This window comes from Lichenostomus cassidix, unplaced genomic scaffold (assembly GCF_008360975.1).
Source record: "Lichenostomus cassidix isolate B80296 unplaced genomic scaffold, HeHo_3.0 HiC_scaffold_866, whole genome shotgun sequence".
NCBI classification, from domain to species: domain Eukaryota; kingdom Metazoa; phylum Chordata; class Aves; order Passeriformes; family Meliphagidae; genus Lichenostomus; species Lichenostomus cassidix.
The window spans coordinates 16,595-29,912 of record NW_028147644.1 but is presented as its reverse complement, the minus strand read 5'-3'; the positions used below and the strand labels follow the sequence as shown (position 1 = coordinate 29,912).

Below are 13,318 nucleotides of genomic sequence, written 5' to 3'. Positions count from 1 at the left end.
ACCCCCGGAATGGTGGCACCGGTGCCACCGGGGCGCGGCGCTGCCGTGGCGATACCGGCAGCCGCTCGGTGGGGGTACCGGAGGGTCCCGCGTGTCGCGTGTCGCTTGTCGCTTGTCCCCAAAGCGCCCCCGCTGCAGTTCCGCCCCTCGCCGCGCGGGGGAGCTCCGTTACCGGGGCTCTGTTACCCCCCAGCACCGGGGGGCACCGGGGCAGCTCCCCCCTCCCCAAAATCCCACCGGGACCGCCCGGTCAGCCCCCCGCCAGCCGGATCCCCCGGTGGGTTTTCCCCTCTCCGTGGTTCTGATTTGGCACCGGGAAAGGGGGCTTTGGGGGGTCCCGGTAACCCCGGGGGTCCCCACGGCGTCCCCAGGGCTGGAATCCCCTCGGTCCTGCCCCGGTTCCCCCCGGGAGCTCTGCCTGGTGCGGGTGTGGGGCGGGCAGCCTCCCCCCGGTGCGACCCCCGGGGGTCCCTGAGCCCCCCGACTCCTGTCCGACCATCCCCGGGTCAGGGTCCGCCTCCCCCGGTTCCTCCCGGTTCCTCCCGGTTCCTCCCGGTGCTCCTGCGGCACTTCCTGGTATCAGGATGCTCCCCGAACCTGCAGTTTTAATCTCCCCGACCCCTAATTCCAGCTCTCCCGGGGGTCCCCGAGCCCCCCAACTCCTGTCCGACCGGCCCCGGGCTGAGATGCGCCGCTCCCGGTTCCTCCCGGTTCCTCCCGGTTCCTCCCGGTGCTCCTGCGGCACTTCCCGGTGCCAGGCTGCCACCAGAACCGGCAGTTTTAATCTCCCCCACCCCTAATTCCAGCCCTCCCGGGGGTCCCCAAGCCCCCCAACTCCTGTCTGGCCATCACTAGGTGGGTGTCCTCCAGTCCCGGTTCCTCCCGGTTCCCCCCGGTGCTCCTGCGGCACTGCCCGGTGCCAGGCTGACCCCAGAACCGGCAGTTTAATGCCCCACACCCCTAATTCCAGCCCTCCCGGTGGTCCTCGAGCCCCCCGACTCCTGCCCGGCCATCCCTAGGTGGGTGTCCTCCAGTCCCGGTTGCTCCCGGTTCCTCCCGGTGCTCCTGCGGCACTGCCCGGTGTCAGAATTCTCCCCGAACCGGCAGTTTTAACCCCCCCGACCCCAAATTCCACCCCCCCGAGCCCCCCAAGTCCTCTCCGGCCACCCCCGGGCCGTCCCCCCCCCTCTCCCGGTCCCCGCCGGTCTCTCCCGCCGCCGAGCCCCGCGGCTCCCCGGTGTCGGCGGGGCCGGGCAGGCCCGGGGGGGCTCGGGCCGGGGGGCGGGCGCACTTGCCGGGACGCGCATCCGTCCCGCCGCACTTGCCGCCGGCCGAGCGGAGCCGCACTTGCCGCCCCCCGAGCCCCCCCGAGCGGCGGGGGCGGGCCGGGGCTGCCGGGCGCACCGGGGGCGGTGGGCCGCGCTCGGGGCCGCTGCCGGGGCCGTTCCCGGGGCTCGGGGGGCCGGCGGCGGCTGGTGCCAAGCCCCTGCCAGAACCTCTTTTGTGCGCCCGCAGCCAATCAAGGCCGCTGACGACACACTTCTCTTGGGGTATAAAACCCCGGGGCCGCCGCCGCCGCCGCTTTTTTTCATCCCCCCCCCGTCCGGCCCCCCCCGGGGTCCCCGCTCCCCGCCCCCGCCGCCGTTACCGCCTTCCCCCCCCTTGCGCGCTGCGGTGGAAGCGGGGCGGGGGGGCGGCCCGGTGGGGAAGGCTTCGCTTTATTTTGATTTGATTTTTTTTTTCTTTTTTATTTTTTTTACCATTATTTTATTTTTTCTTCTCCCCCTCCCCTCTTTTTTTTTTTTCCTGTTTATTTTTTTGTTGTTGTTGTTGTTGTTGTTGTTTTTCCCTTTCCCCCCCACCCTCCCCATGCATCTCCTGCTGTCCCCCCCCGGCATGGCCCCGCTCTGCTGGCTGCTGGGCTCGCTGGTGGCCGCGGTGGCGGGCGGGGGGTCGGTGGAGCAGCCCCCCGCCGCCGAAGCCGCCTGCCCCGTGTGCCTGTGGCGGCGGCAGAGCAAGGAGCTGCGGCTGGAGAGCATCAAGTCGCAGATCCTGAGCAAGCTGCGGCTGAAGGAAGCGCCCAACATCACCCGGGAGGTGGTGAAGCAGCTGCTGCCCAAGGCCCCCCCGCTGCAGCAGCTCCTGGACCTGCACGACTTCCAGGGCGACTCGGTGCAGCACGACGAGTACCTGGAGGAGGACGAGTACCACGCCACCACCGAGACCGTCATCAGCATGGCCCAGCAAAGTCAGTGCCGCCCTTTGTTCCGCCGCAAACTTCGCCGGACGGTTCTCTCTCCCTCCCCGGGTCTCTCTCCCTCCCCGGGTCTCCCTCCCTCTCCCCGGGTCTCTCTCCGGTCTCCAGCTCGGTTCTCTGCCGCTGATCCCCCCTGCCCGCCCCGCCCGCCGCCGCCGGTCGGTTGGGTTTGCTCCCCGAGGGTCCCCCGAGCCCCCGCGGTGTCCCCCGAGCCACCCCCGGTGTCCCCCCGGTCCGTGCGGGGACGCTGAGCGACGCGGGGACAAGGGATGGGGGGGGAACGGTGCGGGGAACCGGGAACTGGGAGAGGGACTGGGACTGGACTGGGACTGGGAACAGCAACTGGGAGAGGAGACTGGGACTGGGAGACAGACTGGGAGAGGGAACTGGGACTGGGAGAGGGGACTGGGAGAGGGACTGGGACTGGGACTGGAAGAGGGAACTGGGAGAGGAGACTGGGACTGGGAGACAGACTGGGAGAGGGGACTGGGACTGGGAGAGGGGACTGGGACTGGGAGAGGAGACTGGGACTGGGACTGGGACTGGAAGAGGGACTGGGAGACAGACTGGGAGCAGGGCCCAGTGCTGGGGTTGGGGACCAGGTGGTGACACTGGGGACTGACTGGATGCTGGGACTGGGAGTGTGGCCTGCTGCTGGGGACTGGGAGCTGGCACTGGGAGCTGGGACTGGGGACTGGGGTGGTGACACTGGGGACTGGGATTGTGGGGCTGGGGCTGAGTGCTGGGACCAGTTAGTGAGAGCTGGGACTGGGGACTGGCTTGAGGGACAGACTGGGAGCTGGGACAAGGACTGGGACGTGGCAGTGGCACTGGCCCAGTACCAGCACTGGGACCTGGCCCTGGGTGCTGGGACCAGTGACTGGGGACTGGGAACTGGGACTGGGAGCTGGGACTGGGGACAGACTGGGATTGGGACTGGGAGCTGGGACAGGGCACTGGGTGCTAGGTCTGGGGACTGGAACTGGGATTGGGACTGGAACTGGTACTGGAACTGGGCCTAGGACTGGGGACTGGGACTGGGGACTAGAACTGAGACTGGGACTGGGGACAGACTGGAGACTGAGGGTGACTGGGACTGAAACTGGGACTAGGACCAAGGACTGGGAGCTGGGACTGGAACTGGGACTGGGAGCTGGCAGCAGGGACTGGGACTGGTCACTGGGTGCTGGGGACGCGGGCACTTGGGGACTGTCACCAGGCACTGGCACCGGCACTGGGACAGTGGCACTGGGACAGTGGCACTGGGGCACTGGCACTGGGACACTGGCACTGGGACATTGGCACTGGGACACTGGCACTGGTCAGCACTGGCACTGGACACTGGGAGCACTCTGGGGACACAGGGCAGGTGGCACAGTGACCTCGCAGTGCCCAGGACACGTGGCAGAGTGACAGCAGGGTGACAGCGGGGTGACAACAGGGTGAGTGTAGGGTGACAACAGGGTGACAGCACGGTGACAAGCAGGGTGACAGCGAGGTGACAACAGGGTGAGCGCAGGGTGACATCAGGATCGTAATCGGGTGACAACAAGGTGGCAGTGGGGTGACAGAACAGCAGGGTGACAGCGAGGCGACATCAGGGTGACATCAGGGTGGCAGCAGGGTGACATCAGGGTGGCAGCAGGGTGGCAGCAGGCCGTGCTGGGGGGGACAGGCCAGCACAGCCGGGGGTCCCTGCGGGGAGGCGACACGGGAGGCGACACGGAGAGGCGACACAGGGACTCGGCCCCGCCCCCGTGCCTCAGTTTCCCCCGGGCTCCTCCACCTGCTCCCCGGGCGGGGGGCGAGGGGCCGCGGGCGGGGGGCGAGCGGAAGGCAGGGAGGTGTGAGGAGCTCTCCCCCCCCGAATTTCCTTCCCGGGCATTAAATGCGCTCGGGCGGCTTTGAAATTTTATTGCCCATAAAATTGACGACACGCTGGGGTTTTCCTCCCCCTGCTCGCCCCCTTCGCGCCTCGGGGCCCCCAAAATAAAGGGTCCGGCCGGCCGGGACCCCCAGCCGGATGCGCCCCGGGGGGCTTCGCTCCGGGATTATTTTGATTTTTTATTCCCTCTCTCCCTTTGTGGGGCAATTGGGGGTTTTTATGGTTCCTGAACAGAAGGAGGGAGAGGAAAAAGAGCTTTATAGGATCCGCGGAGCCATAAAGCTCTCGGGTTCCCCCCGGCGCCCCCTGCCCCCCCGAGGGGTTAATTGGCTACCCGTGACCCCCGCGACCCCCGGGGGGTGGCAGCCTAATGAGGCCCGGGGGGCTGCGGGGCTGCTCAAGGTCAGAGGGACAGCGACAGGGACAGGGACAGGGACAGGAACAGGGGACAGGGGACAGACAGGGACAGGCATAGGGGACAGGGATAGGGATAGGGATAGGGGGATAGGGGGACACAGGGACTTGGGGACAGGGGACAGAGAACAGGGGGACAGGGGACAAGGACAGGGGGCACAGGGACAGGGGACAGGAGAATGTGGGGTTGTAGGACAGGGGACAGGGGGACAGAGACTTGGGGACAGGGGACAGAAAGATGGGAGGATGTAGGACAGGGGACGGGGTGGACAGGGACAGGGGACAGGGGGACACAGGGAGAGAAGGACAGAAGGACATGGGGACAGAAGGGTGTGGGAGCACAAGGATGTGGGGACAGAAGGACTTGGGGACATGGGGACAGAATGTGTGGGGCCAGACATGGGGATAGAAGGACAGAAGGACATGGGGACACAGGGACAGAAAGGCAGAGGGACAGGAGGATGTAGAGACACGAGGACAGAAGGATATGGGGACATGGGGACAGAAGGACGTAGGGACACGGGACATGGTGACACGGGGACAGAAGGATGTGGGGATGTGGGGACATGGGAGCAGGGGGACATGGGGATATGAGGACAGAAAGATTTGGGGACAGAAGGACCTGGGGACACAAGGACATGGAGATGCAGAGACATGGACCTGGGGACATGGGGACACAAGGACGTGTGGACAGAAGGCTGTGGGGACAAAAGGACAGAAGGACACAAGGACATGGGAACAGGGGACAGAAGGACATGAGGACATGGGGACAGAAGGATGTGAGGACAGAAGGACATGGGGACAAGGGGACAGAAAGACGTGGGGACACAGGGACAGAAGGACACAGGGGGACAGAAGGACACAGGGGGACAGAAGGACACAGGGACCCAGGGACAGAAAGACACAGGGACACAGGGACATGGGGACAAGAAGGACCCAGGGACACGGGGACAGAAGGACACGGGTACAGAAGGACAGAAGGACCCAGGGACATGGGGACAAGGGGACACGGGGACAGAAGGACACAGGGACGCAGGGACACGGGGACAAGGGGACAGAAGGATGCAGGGACACGGCTACAGAAGGACCCAGGGACATGGGGACAGAAGGACAGAAGGACCCAGGGACACAGGGACAGAAGGACACAGGGACGCAGGGACACGGGGACAAGGGGACAGAAGGACACGGGGACGCAGGGACACGGGGACAGAAGGACACGGGGACAGAAGGACACGGGGACAGCAGGACGCAGGGACACGGGGACAGAAGGACGCAGGGACACGGGGACAGAAGGACAGAGGGACACAAGGACACGGGGACAAGGGACACGGGGCCAGCCCAGGCGCCCCCCGCGCGGCCCCGGTGAACAAAGAGCGGGGGGCTCGGCGCTGTCCCCCCGCCCGCCGCGGCCAGCTGTGCCCGGTGTCCCGGTAACCTTTATCCCCCGTTGCCATGGCGACCGCACAGCATCCTGGCACCGCGGCCACCCCCCCGCGCCGCGCCCCGTGTCCCCCGGGGGGTGGCAGGGGGACTGAGGGGACAGCGGGGACAGCAGTGTCCCCAGTGTGTGTCCCCAACCGGGGGAGGTGGTGGCTTCTCTCCAGGCCCTCCATCTCCCACCTGACACCCCCCAAATCCCCCCTCCGGATCCCCCAAATCCTCCCTAGCACCGCCCGGGGGTAGGTAGGAGGACTGAGGGGACAGCGGGGACAGCAGTGTCCCCGGTGTGTGTCCCCAGCTGGGGGTGGTGGTGGCCTTTTTCCAGGCCCTCCATCTCCCACCTGGAGCCCCCAAATCCCCCCAAATTCCCCCAGATCCCCTCTCTAGAACCCCCAAACCCTCCCTAGCACCGCCCGGGGAGTGGCAGGGTGACAGCGGGGACAGCAGTGTCCCCAGTGTGTCCCCAGCCAAGGGAGGTGGTGGCCTTTCTCCAGGCCCTCCATCTCCCACCTGGAACCCCCAAATCTCCCCAGCACCCCCCGGCACGGCGGTGTCACCCCATCCCGGGGTGTCACCTCATCCCGGGGTGTCACCTCATCCCGGGTGACACCGGCTGCCAAAGCCCCCTCCGAGCCGCCGGGCTCTCTCGGGGTGTCACGGGGGGTCCCCGCCGCCCCCAGCCCCATCTCCCCGGTGTCGCAGCGGCTCGGGGCGGGGGGGGGGAGGCGACATTCCGGTGTCGTGACCCCCGCGAGGCCCCGCAGCGGCAAATGGCCCCGCGGCGCAGCTGGGCGCTATTAAACCTGACCGGGGCGGGGGCCGCGCGGGGGGGCGAATTCCCCGCTCAATTCGACCCAGATGTGGGGCAGGGCCGGGGGAGGGGGGCAGGGACCCCCGGGGGGGCTGCCGGTGTCACCTCCGCCGCGCTTGTCGCCTCCCCGGGGGGGGTTTGGCGGGGTTTGTCCCCCGGCAGGTGCTGCGGAGCCCCCCGAGCCACAGATAGGGGCTGGGGGCGAGCGGGGGGTCAGGGGGCGAGCGGGGAGCTGCTGGGGTGACCCCTGGGGTGACCCTCGGGGTGACCCTCGGGGTGGCCTCTGACCCGACCTTCACCTCCGAGCCACCGAGGGGGGGCTGAGCGACCCCGGCAGGCTCGGGGGTCCCGGAGAGGGGCCGGGGGGGTCCGGAGGGCGGATCGGGGGTCCCGGAGTGAGGCTCGGGGGTCCCAGATTGCACCTTGGGGCTCCCAGATTGTGGCTCGGGGGTCTCAGACTGGTGCTGGGGGTCCCGGAGTGCGACTCGGGGATCCCGGATTGCAGCTGGGGGTCCCGGAGTGGGGCTGAGGTGGGGGCTGCAGTGCGGTTTGGAGGTCCCAGGGTGCGGCTTGGGGGTCCCAAGAGGAGGGGGCATCCCGGAGAGGAGCTCGGGGGTCTCACAGTGCACCTTCGGGGTCCCAGATTGCAGCTTGGGGGTCCCGCAGTGCTGCTCGGGGGTCCCTCTGGGGGACTCGAGGGTCCCAGCGTGGGGCTCGGAGGTCCCAGAGTGCTGCTCGGGGGTCTCGGAGTGGGGCTGGGGGACCCCAGAGAGGAGCTCGGGTTCCTCTGAGGGACTTGGGGGTCCCGGCGAGGGGCTGGGGGGTCCCAGAGAAGTCGCGGGGGTCCCAACACGGGACCGGCGAGGGTGTCCCAGCATGGTTTGGGGGTCCCACCACGGATTTGGGGTCCCACTGCGGATTTGGTTATCCCACCGTGGGTTTGGGGTCCCACCTTGGTCCCAGCGGGGCTCCCACCGCAGGTTTGGGGTCCCACTGCGGGCTTGGTGGTCCCACCATGGTTTTGGGGTCTCACCGCGGGTTTGGTGGTCCCACCGGAGGCTCGGCAGGGGGATCTCGCTGCGAGATCAGCGGTGGTCCCTGCACGGGTTTGGGGTCCCACCGCGGGTTTGGGGTCCCAGCATGGTCTGGGGTCCCACTGTGGTCCCAATGGGGGTCCCACCATGCATTTGGGGTCCCACCATGGTCTGGTGTCCCACCGTGGTTTGGAGTCCCACCACGGCCCCAACGGGGATCCCACCATGACTTTGGATTCCCACCATGAATTTGGGGTCCCACCATGGGTTTGGGGTCCCACCATGGATTTGAGGTTCCCACCATGGATTTGGGGTTTCCACCATGGTCTGGGGTTTCCACCATGGTCTGGGGTCCCACAATGGGTTTGGGGTTCCCACCATGGGTTTGGGATCTCACCGCGGGTTTGGGGTTCCCACCACGGTCCCACCATGAATTTGGTGGTCCCACGATGCATTTGGGTTCCCACCTTGGGTTGGGGTCCCCCCATGACTTTGGGGTCCCCCGATGGATTTGGGGTCCCGCCCCGCTCCCCCCTAACTCCCCGCATTGCCCACAGCCGACCCTGCGGTGCAGATCGAGGGCAGCCCGCACTGCTGCTTCTTCAACTTCAGCCCCAAGGTGATGTTCACCAAGGTGGTGAAGGCGCAGCTCTGGGTGTACCTGCGGCCGGTGCAGCACACCTCCACCGTGTACCTGCAGATCCTGCGCCTCAAGCCCGTCACGGAGGAGGGCAGCCGCCACATCCGCATCCGCTCGCTCAAAATCGAGCTCAACTCGCGCTCCGGCCACTGGCAGAGCATCGACTTCAAGCACGTGCTGCAGAACTGGTTCAAGCAGCCGCACAACAACTGGGGCATCGAGATCAACGCCTTCGACCCCAACGGCAACGACCTGGCTGTCACCTCGCTGGGGCCCGGAGCCGAGGGGCTGGTGGGTGACACTGACCGCAGGGGACAGGCTGAGGGGCTGGTGGGTGACACTGAGCACGGGGGACAGGCTGAGGGGCTGGTGGGTGACACTGGGCTGAGGGTACAGTGGGTGACACTGAGCAGAGGGGCTGGTGGGTGACACTGACCGCAGGGGACAGGCTGAGGGGTGGTGGGTGACACTGAGCACGGGGGACAGGCTGAGGGGCTGGTGGGTGACACTGGGCTGAGGGTACAGTGGGTGACACTGAGCAGAGGGGCTGGTGGGTGACACTGACCGCAGGGGACAGGCTGAGGGGCTGGTGGGTGACACTGAGCACGGGGAACAGTGGGTGGCACTGAGCACGAGGGCTGGTGGGTGACACTGAGCACGGGGAACAGTGGGTGGCACTGAGCTGAGGGCTTTGGTCACCTTGCTGGGGCCCGGAGCCGAGGGGCTGGTGGGTGACACTGGGCTGAGGGGACAGTGGGTGACACTGAGCACGGGGGACAGTGGGTGGCACTGAGCTGAGGACTTTGGTCACCTTGCTGGGGCCCGGAGCCGAGGGGCTGGTGGGTGACACTGGGCTGAGGGTACAGTGAGTGGCACTGAGCAGAGGGGCTGGTGGGTGACACTGACCACAGGGGACAGTGGGTGGCACTGAGCCGAGGGGCTGGTGGGTGGCATTGAGCTGAGGGGACAGGCAGAGGGGCTGCTGGGTGACACTGACCACAGGGGACAGGCTGAGGGGCCGGTGGGTGGCACTGACCACAGGGGCTGGTGGGTGACACTGACCACAGGGGACAGGCTGAGGGGATGGTGGGTGGCACTGACCCCTGGAGTTTGGTCACCTCTCTGGGGCCTGGAGCCGAGGGGCTGGTGGGTGACACAGAGCTGAGGGGACAGTGGGTGGCACTGACCCCTGGAGCTGGTGGGTGACACTGACCCCTGGGGATGGACAGAGGGGCTGGTGGGTGACACAGAGGGGCTGATGGACAGGCAGAGGGGCTGGTGGGTGACACTGATCACAGGGGATGGATGGAGGGGCTGCTGGGTGACACTGACCACTGGGGACAGGCAGGGGTTTGGTCACCTCGCTGGGGCTAGTGGGTGGCACTGAGCTGAGGGGACAGTGGGTGACACTGACCGCTGGGGCTGGTGGATGGCACTGAGCTGAGGGGACGGGCAGGGGGGTTTGGGGTGGTGACAGATATGGGGACAGTGACACCTCCATGGGGACAGTGAGAGCTCCATGGGGCTAGTGGCAGTTTGGAGGTGATGACAGGTCTGGGGACAGTGAGAGCTCCATGGGGACAGTGAGAGCTCCATGGGGACAATGACAGCTCCATGGGGCTGGTGACAGGTCTAGGGGCAGTGAGAGTTCGGTGGGGCTGGTGACAGCTTCGTAGTGACAGCCACAACTCCAGGGGGGCAGTGCCACTGTCATGGACTGGTCACAGCTCTGTGGTGACAGTGACAGCTCCCTGAGGACAGTGACACTGTCATGGGGTGGGTGGCAGCTCTGTGGTGACAGTCACAGGTCTGGGAGGCAGTGACAGCTCTGTGGTGACAGTCACAGCTTTGTGGTGACAGTGACGGCTCCCTGGGGACAGTGACACCACCGTGGCGTGGGTGGCGGCTCTGTGGTGACAGTGAAAGGTCTGTGGTGACAGTGACAGGTCTGTGGTGACAGTCCCAGCTCCATGGGGACAGTGAAACCCTAGAGGGGAGGGTGGCAGCTCCGTAGGGCTGGTGACACATTCATGGGGCTGGTGGCACCACCGTGGGACAGGTGCCACCTCAGTAGGGCTGGTGTCACCTTGTGGTGTGGCAGTTTGGGGCTGGTGTCACTTCAGTGGGGCTGGTGACACCTCCATGGTGCCGGTGATACCTTAAGGACTATGGCAGCTCTGGGGGCTGGTGGCAGTTTTGTGGGAATGGCACCTCAGTAGGGTTGGTGCCACCTCGATAGGACTGATAGCAGTTCCATGGGGCTGGTGCCACCTCAGTGGGGCTGGTGTCACCTCGATAGGGTTGGTGCCACCTCCACGACACTGCCATCCCCCCTGGCACCCCACGCCCTGTAGAGCCAACCCGGGGGGGTGTCATGATTGTCCTGATCACTGTCCCCGTGTCCCTGTGACATGTCACTGTCCTGACCAGTGTCCTCACCCTGTCCCCGCGTCCCCGGTGTGGGGGTCCCACGCAGGTTTGGGACTCCCACCGCGGGTTTGGGGGTCTCACCGTGGGTTTGGTGGTCCCTGTGACCTGTCACTGTCCTGACCGCTGTCCTGACCGCTGTCCTGACCGCTGTCCCCGTGTCCCTGTGACATGTCACTGTCCTGACCGCTGTCCTGACTGCTGTCCCCGTGTCCCTGTGATATGTCACTGTCCTGACCAGTGTCCTGACCACTGTCCCCGCTGTCCCCGTGTCCTTGTGACCTGTCACTGTCCTGACCAGTGTCCTGACCGCTGTCCTCGTGTCCCTGTGACCTGTCACTGTCCCGACCAGTGTCCTGATCGCTGTCCCCGTGTCCCTGTGACATGTCACTGTCCTGACCGCTGTCCCCGTGTCCCTGTGACCTGTCACTGTCCTGACCGCTGTCCCCGTGTCCCCGTGTCCCTGTGACCTGTGTCACTGTCCTGACCACTGTCCCCGGTGTCCCCGTGTCCCTGTGACATGCCACACTCCTGACCGCTGTCCCCATGTCCCTGTGACCTGTCACTGTCCTGACCGCTGTCCTGACCGCTGTCCCCGCTGTCCCCGTGTCCCCTCAGCACCCGTTCATGGAGCTGCGCGTCCTGGAGAACAACAAGCGCTCCCGGCGCAACCTCGGGCTGGACTGCGACGAGCACTCGACGGAGTCGCGCTGCTGCCGCTACCCGCTCACGGTGGACTTCGAGGCGTTCGGCTGGGACTGGATCATCGCCCCGAAGCGCTACAAGGCCAACTACTGCTCGGGCCAGTGCGAGTACATGTTCATGCAGAAGTATCCTCACACGCACCTCGTGCAGCAGGCCAACCCGCGCGGCTCGGCCGGACCCTGCTGCACGCCCACCAAGATGTCGCCCATCAACATGCTCTACTTCAACGACAAGCAGCAGATCATCTACGGCAAGATCCCCGGCATGGTGGTGGATCGCTGCGGCTGCTCCTAAAGGGGCGCCGGGAGCTGGTTTGGACACCCCGAAATGGGATTGGGATTGGTTTGGGGTGATGAGCCGCCGAGGGATGGTGACACCCTCCTCCTCTCGGCTGTCCCCGTGCCGCCGCCGCCGACTCCTCCTTTTTTTTTTAATTTTTTGGGGTTTTTTTCCGTTATTTCTTGCTTTTTTGTTGCTTTTTCCATTTGTTTCTTGCTTTTTTTGGTTTTTTTTTCCCCGTTGTTTCTTGCTTTTTTTGGGGTTTTATTCCCCCGTTTTTTCTTGCTTTATTTTTGATTTTTTTTTCCCCCGATGTTTCTCGCTTTTTTTTTTTTTTTTCTTTTCTTGTTGGTTGTAGTTTTCCCCGCTGTTTCTTGATTTTTTTTTAAATTTTTTTTTTTTTTTTTTAAACTTCGTCCTGGTCGCCTCGGAGGGGGGGGGCAGGGCGGGGCGGGCAGCGCGAAGTGACAAAAGGCCGAGCGGTGACATCGCTTTGGATGGCGGAGAGGACAGAGGAGGAGGAGGAGGAGGAGGATGAAGAGCAGCAGCGAAGCCGCGACTTCCCACGCATTGTGCAATAGAGCGGCCGGACGGAGCGGGGCGGGGGGCTGGCGACACGGCGACACCGCGGCGACACCGCGGCGACACCGCGGGGACACTGCCCGAGCGGCGGCTGCCCGGCCCGGCCCGGCGGGGAGAGCAGGAGGAAGAGGAGGAGGAGGAAGAGCGAGCGCACCCCGCGACACCCCGAGCTCCTGGGGACACCGAGGGGACACCGAGGGGACACCGAGGGCGGCTGGCCCTGTCCCCGCGGCAGCGGCACCGCGCCCGGGAGGAGAGCGCCTCCCTTCATTAATTTATTTATTTATTAATCACCCTCCCGGCCGCCGCTCGCCCCGCTGCCCTCCTCCATCCCTCCGAGCCTCCGGACGGGGTCAGTGCGGCACCGAGAGCCCCGGGAGCACCGGGGAGCACCGAGAACCCCGGGAGCACCGGGGAGCACCGGAGAGACCCCCGGAGAGCCCCGGAGACCGCCGGGAGAGACCCCGGGAGCACCGGAGGGCACCGGAGAGACCCCCGGGGAGCACCGGAGAGCACCGGAGAGCACCGGAGAGACCCCCGGGCAGGGATGGACCGAGTGGCCGGAGAGCCCCGGACAGCCCCGGAGACTCCTGGAGGACACCGGAGAGCCCCGGAGAGCCCTGGAGAGCCCCGGGCAAGGACGGACTGATCGGCCCGAGAGCCCCGGAGAGCCCCGGGCAAGGACGGACCGAGCGGCCGGAGCGGCCGGAGGCACCGGACAAGCTCTGCCCGCAGCACGGTCGCGGGGCTCGGCCGGGGGCTCGGGCGGCGCGGCCAGCCGGGAGTCACCGGGAGGCGACACCGGAGCGCTCGGCGGCTGCAGCTCCGCTCGTTCCGCGCATTG

The 13,318-nt window shown here is 66.2% G+C and overlaps 1 protein-coding gene across 1 annotated transcript; it reads left to right on the top strand.

The window, feature by feature from the left end:
• Positions 1 to 700: 700 nt before the first annotated feature.
• LOC146420991 (growth/differentiation factor 11-like) lies at positions 701 to 11,933 on the top strand. The gene is made up of 3 exons (XM_085047821.1): positions 701 to 2,248; positions 8,399 to 8,772; positions 11,527 to 11,933. Exons 1-3 carry the CDS (start codon positions 1,870 to 1,872, stop codon positions 11,905 to 11,907), a joined length of 1,134 nt encoding a protein of 377 aa, XP_084903947.1. The 5' UTR covers positions 701 to 1,869; the 3' UTR covers positions 11,908 to 11,933.
• The last annotated feature ends 1,385 nt before the right edge of the window (positions 11,934 to 13,318 follow it).